General features: G+C 53.0%; 1 protein-coding gene and 1 pseudogene across 6 annotated transcripts in view; one reads left to right on the top strand and one right to left on the bottom strand.

Moving 5' to 3' along the window:
• The window catches only part of LOC149852633 (butyrophilin subfamily 1 member A1-like), a 116,940-nt pseudogene that overhangs the window by 53,806 nt on the left and 57,134 nt on the right, over positions 1-6,000 (top strand). The window lies entirely within an intron of this gene.
• LOC149852634 (butyrophilin subfamily 1 member A1-like) overlaps positions 116-6,000 on the bottom strand; it is a 31,604-nt gene continuing 25,719 nt past the window's right edge. For all 5 annotated transcript variants that reach the window (XM_090028317.1, XM_090028313.1, XM_090028314.1 and 2 more), the window contains one exon: positions 116-1,179. In XM_090028317.1, coding sequence (XP_089884443.1) covers positions 662-1,179 — 518 coding nt within the window. In that variant the 3' untranslated portion in view covers positions 116-661. The remainder of the gene's footprint in view (positions 1,180-6,000) is intronic.

Genomic DNA, 6,000 nt, shown 5'->3' with positions numbered 1-6,000 from the left:
GAAGGCGATCTGTTTTTCTAATGAGGAATCAAATCTCTTAAAGAAACCTGCTCACTCCACAACATTTACGACAAGGAAATGAGATGTGTAATATCAATCACCGAGCAAAACATACTTTGATATGTATCAGCAACAGCTTTATTGGCTGCAATTGTGAGGACAATGAATCACTTGAGAATGACTTTTCATTAATTAGAAGGAGGGAAAAGGGTCAAATTTTGCATTAAAGACCTATAAAGCAGCCCCAGTGTCTCCACTTCTCAGGACTGCAGGCTCTGAACAAGGAGCGCTGCAATGAACACCAGGGCCAGGTACAACTGCATTTCCCAACACAACCGGCCCCAGGTTTTGGAGCCTCCTCTTCGCCGCCCCTCCCCCGACCCCCGCAGCTGCACCCGTCAGTGCCGGACCCCACAGGCCCCCGAGGGCCCCTCGGTCATGCAGGAAATGACCCACGGGCCAGAGACGGACCGTCCAGCTCAGCCATGTCCTGCTCTCCGTGGTCGGGGGATGAAGAAACCCAACCTGCGCGTCCAGGGTCACGGACACGGCCCCGCTGATCGTCTGCAGGGAGAGGAGTCCTCCAGGGTCACAGACATGAGCATGACTGAGGCCAGAGGGGACAACGAACAGGTCCTGTCTTGCACGTTTCCTTTCCCTCTCACTGGCGCCGTCTGAGATTGATTTCACCCAACACCCAAAACCAGGGCCGCATCCTGCCCCCCGTGAATGAGGCGGGTGGGAAGGTGAAGATCGGGGCCCCGGTGTCAGCATCGAGAAACCACACCTGCCCCAATGTGCAGTCCAGATAGACCCCGACCCTGCTGGGCTCCCGGTGCAGGGACAGGAGGGTGGGATCAGGGGCAGTGAGAGCCTCGTACTGACCCCTCCAGCGCCGCACAGCCCAGACCCCCTTCTTGGGGCTAAAGTTGATCCATCCCTTCCTCCTCACAGACTCTCTGGCCACCCCCACGCCCCACCATCCCCGCTCCCCCACCTCCACCTCCCACCAGTGTCTCCCTGAGGTGAATCCCTCACGGCCCAGCACGCAGCGCTCAGTGTCAAATCTCTCAGGATTGTCGGGCAGATCCTGCCGCGTGTCTGTCCGTCTCACACTCTTCCCATCCTCAGACAGGATGAGCTCGGGATGAGCCGTGTCTGGATCCACAGTCACCTCCTCTGCGGGGAAAGGAGGTACAGGAGCGTGAGGAGCAGAGCTCAGCCCGAGGACAGCGGGTGATCGAGGCAGGGGCAGCTTTGGCTGCAGCTGGAGGTGAATCCGGGGTGACCCGAGCAGGAAGGAGCCCGGAGACCTCAGCAAAGGGCAGGGCCAATTCCCCCTGGCAGGAAGAGACGGGCCAGGGACAGAAACGCACCGGCTGGGCCAGGGCTGGGACACGGCATCGTTCCTCTCGTGCACCTGCCGGTCACAGGCAGGGAGGAGAGACCCTGGGGCTGAGGAGAGCCCAGCAGAGGGTGTGAAGGGGAGAGCACAGACACAGCTCATCTCCCTCTGCGCTATCCACTGCTTGTCTTCAATCCTACTCAGTTAAACCTTGCCTGCTGTCATATTTTGGGTCCATTTCCCAGAGCGGCATTCCCATTCCAGGAAGACACAGCCAAAGAAACATAAAATTTGGAGCAGAACAGTCCAGGTCACAAAGCTTTGTTGTGTACCAGGTTTCAAGTGCATGTCCAATTTCCGAACTTTTCAGAGCTTACCGAAATATGGAAAGTTAGGAAATTTGGACGACAAAGCTAACATATTTAATGATTTCTTTACCTCCATTTTCCTGAGCAGGGACTGAAACAGTCACCCCCACTCTGGGCCCCAGTTAGACCCCAGGGGAGGCGTACCCAGGCCAAGGGTCAGTGAGGATCTAGTCAGGGAATGTCTGGAGGGACGGGATGTATTCAAATCAGCTGGCCCGGACGATCGCCACGCCCGAGTGCTGAGGGAATTAGCTGAGGTCGTTGCGGGACCCCGGCATGGCTTTACGAGCATTCGTGGTGCTCTGGTGTGGTGCCAGAGGACTGGAAGAGGGCCAACGTGGTTCCCATCTTCAAAAAGGGGAGGAAGGAGGACCCGGGAAAGTATAGGCCAGTTAGTCTTACCTCAATCCTGGGCAAGTTTTTAGACAGAATTATTCTGGCACATGTCCACGAGGGGCCAGCGGGGGAGGTTATGCTTAGGGGCAACCAACAAGGTTCATTAGAGACAGGTCCTGTCAGACCAACCTGGTGGCCTTCTACGACCAGGTCACCAAATCCTTAGATGTAGGGGTAGCAGTAGACATAGTCTTTCTGGACTTTCAGAAGGCCTTTGACACTGTCTCTCACCCCTTTCTCATTAAAAAAGTGAGGGACTGTGGTGTTGACACCTACACAGTCAAATGGGTCACCAACTGGCTGGAGGGTCGCACCCAGAGAGTGGTGGTGGATGGGTCTTTTTCAACCTGGAGGGATGTGGGCAGTGGGGTCCCCCAGGGCTCGGTCCTCGGGCCCACACTGTTCAACATCTTCATCAGTGACTTGGATGAGGGGGTAAATAGCACCCTGTTCAAATATGCTGCTGACACTAAGATGTGGGGGGATGCGGGCACGCTAGAAGGGAGAAATAGGCTGCAGTCAGACCTAGACAGGTTACAGGGGTAGGTGGATGAGTGCTGCACCTGGGGAGGAAGAGCCAGCACCACACCGACAGTCTGGGGAACTCTCTTCTCATCAGTGTAGAGACAGAAAAGGATCTTGGAGTCATCACTGATGCAAAGATGAACATGGGCTGACAATGTGGGCACGCAGTCAGGAAGGCCAACCGTACCCTGTCATGCATCCACAGATGCATCTCGAGCAGGGCCAGTTCTGGGCGTCGCACTTCAGGAGGGATGTGGACAACATGGAGAGGGTCCAGAGGAGGTCACTTGCATGATCGGGGGCAGCACGGCAGGCCCTACGAGGAGAGGCTATGGGACCTGAACCTGTTCAGCCTCCACAAGAGAAGGCTGAGGGGGATCTAGTGGCCTGTTATAAAGTAGTCAGAGGGGACCAGCAGGCACTCGGGGAGTCCCTGTTCCCCCAAGCACTGCCAGGAGTGACCAGGAATAATGGTCACAAGCTGGCAGAGGGTAGATTCAGGTGAGACATCAGGAGGCGCGACTCCACGGTCAGGGCGGCTAGGATCTGGAGCCAACTTCCAAGCGAAGTGGTGCAGGCTCCTACCCTGGGGGTCTTTAAGAGGAGGCCAGATGTCCAACTTGCTTGGGTCGTTTGACCACAGTACTCTTTCCTGCCATGGCGGGGGTCGGACTTGATGATCTGCTCAGGTCCCTCCTGACCCTAGAAACTATGAAACTATGAAAAAAACCAGCCTAAGTCATAGCATTTGGGAGGGATTGAAATACATACACAAATAGGAAGGGCTTAAGGCAAAAATGAAGAGATAATGTGTGGGGAAGTGGGAGTCAGGAAGCCATAAGTGACTTATGTAAATAGAAAGTTATTTTGTTAAAAGCCAGGAATGTACTTGGTGTCTTATTATAGAGAGGTGGAGTATTGTTGGAGCTCTGCCGGTCCAGGAGGCAAAGATGTTTTGTGGTATCTCTTATTGGTTTGACTCTCTATTTGGAAGAGCAGTTGGATAAACTTTTAGGCATCAAGTGCATATCCTCTAATAAAAGAGGAACAATGAAAAATTATATAATAATGGTTGGATGGAAAAGGAAAGCAACCCCCAAAACTACTGAAATAAGAGCTGCTCGCCTCCTCTTCCAACTCATGGTCAGAGATCCCTTTATGGAAAGGTCTGCTCCATCTGTCTGGGCCTGTAGCAAGTATCATCTAGAGTAGTCCCCAAACAGTCCCTACAAGTCAGGGGCTGTTTCAAGCAGGGAACAATGGCCCTAAAAGGAGAGTCACATCCCCGCATGGACAGGATGGATGACACCAGGAGAAAAAAGCTGGATTCATCCTCTCCCTCATCACCGCTCATTGTGATGACAAGCAAACTTTGGGGAGCAAAAAGCAGGAGGAAAGGAGTGAAAGCTACGGGAGAGTGAACAGACACACAGGTGAAGAGATCAGAAAAAGGAAGAGATAGCAGCACTGGGTAGAAGGAGACAGCACAGGAAGGAAGTAGAGATAGACCAAAAACTCACAGTTTAGGCAAAGTTGTGTTGGTTTATGAATGTGCAAACAGGAGCTCACATAACTCCTCCACTCAGCCACCCTGGCCAGCTTCAGTCCCTTCCAACGCCCCTTTGTCCAGGTCTATTCAGCAGGCAGCTTCCTGCTCTGTCCTCCGACTTTCTCATTAGCCTCAAGTACCATTTTTTTGCTGCTCCACCCAAAATATTTTGATCCTGGCCCCACAATATTCAGGCCTTCCAGTTTTTGCCCTGTCATGTTTTCTCCCTGAAGTCTCTTTCTTCCTAGTACTTTTATTCTTGCGTATATTTATTTCTCCTTTCTCACCCTGCTTGGTTGCCCCTTTTCCACAGATCATGACTTTGTACTACCTCTTCCATACCAGAGGCAATAAGAGAGGTAGGAACAGCAGCAACTAGTGCTTGAGGTAGAGCAGGCCTGGCCTGGGATAGTGGCTGGGGCACTTTGCTGGCTGCGTAGCCAAACATGGCCGGGAATGTGGGGGAAGGGGGAGATCAGGAGGAGGGGGAAGGACCTCTCAGAAATCTCTGCAGGAGGCAGGCAAATAAGAGTGTAGAGGAGGAGATGCAGTCCCCATGCAGATCCATTACTGTGTCATGGGCTGCCACATCTCATGGTGTGTTTTTAAAATACATCAGGATGTGAGAGTCCTGTCATGAGGAGTGACATCCCCACCCGCTGCCTGATTGGGATCTGTCATATTGGGCATGGACACATGTAACACTTAGCGTAGAAACACATTCTTCACACTGGGCAGGTGCTCTGGCAGCTTGTGGGAGCTTCAATGGCCCAATCCTGATCCCTTCAGGCCTCTGAGGGACCTGCCTGGTTTTCTCCATGTATAGGGAAGCCTGGGGTACATCCCTGTAAGTGGTGAAGCCAGTGTGTGTCTGGTGTGGAGGCACGGGACTCAGGTAATACTGTGTGTTTTGCGTGACCTGGGGCTGCCACCCCGGGACCTGTGCTGGGTCCTGCACTGGCCCATGCAGAGGAACAGATCAGTGTGAGTCCCAGGGTAGGGGGCACAGAGCTGAGTAATCTCCCGTGCCCTTTGCCTCCAGGCCTGGACCATGCTGACCCACACTGGAGATTATCTTGGCTCCTGCACCCACCTCTCCCTCCACCCCATCCTGCACTGTGCCTCTGCCTGAAGCATGGGTCAGGGTGGAGCTGGACAAGGGGGCACAGGGCACCAGGGACTCCCTGACATCTGTATCACTGCAGGACCTGATGTGAGGCAGGGAGGGACAGGGAAACACATCCCCTGCTCTCCCACATCAGGCAGGAGACATGTGTGTCATTCAGTAAAGCTGATCAGTTTCCTAATGTGATCCCTTTCAATTTGGCAATGTCTGTTGCTAGGCTTAGACTAGGTGAAACGCATCTTAATGAATTTAAAATAGCCTGTTACAGTGCTTTTAAAACGTTCTGGAACTGATTAATTGTGCCAATAGAAAATCAAGTGTTGTTTTGAAACAGTTCACTGGACTTTGGTTTACCAGACACGAAATGGTCTGTGACATGGGGCTGCTCAGTCCTCCAGACATCCCACGGTGCACTGCTCCTCCCACCTCCTCCCCACTGCCCACTGCTGTAACTGGCTACTGTGGTATATGGCCAGAATACTGTTGTCCCCCTCTTTTTTCCCCTCCTTCATTGATTGGCACTGTTGAACCCACGCACCGTTAGAACCACTGCACTTCAATGCTTAAAGGGTAAACCATCTTGCCTTGAGTACTAGGGCACTGCACATGTGGGCACCTCTGACAAACAACAGTTTTCAACCAGTCCCCAAGCTGTGACATTTTGGAACTCTTCAATTGTTGTGTGTTTGCA

This window comes from Crocodylus siamensis, chromosome 15 (genome assembly GCF_052110815.1).
Source record: "Crocodylus siamensis isolate JL-2025a chromosome 15, ASM5211081v1, whole genome shotgun sequence".
Classification (NCBI taxonomy): Eukaryota; Metazoa; Chordata; order Crocodylia; family Crocodylidae; genus Crocodylus; species Crocodylus siamensis.
This window is presented reverse-complemented; position numbering and strand designations above follow the sequence as displayed.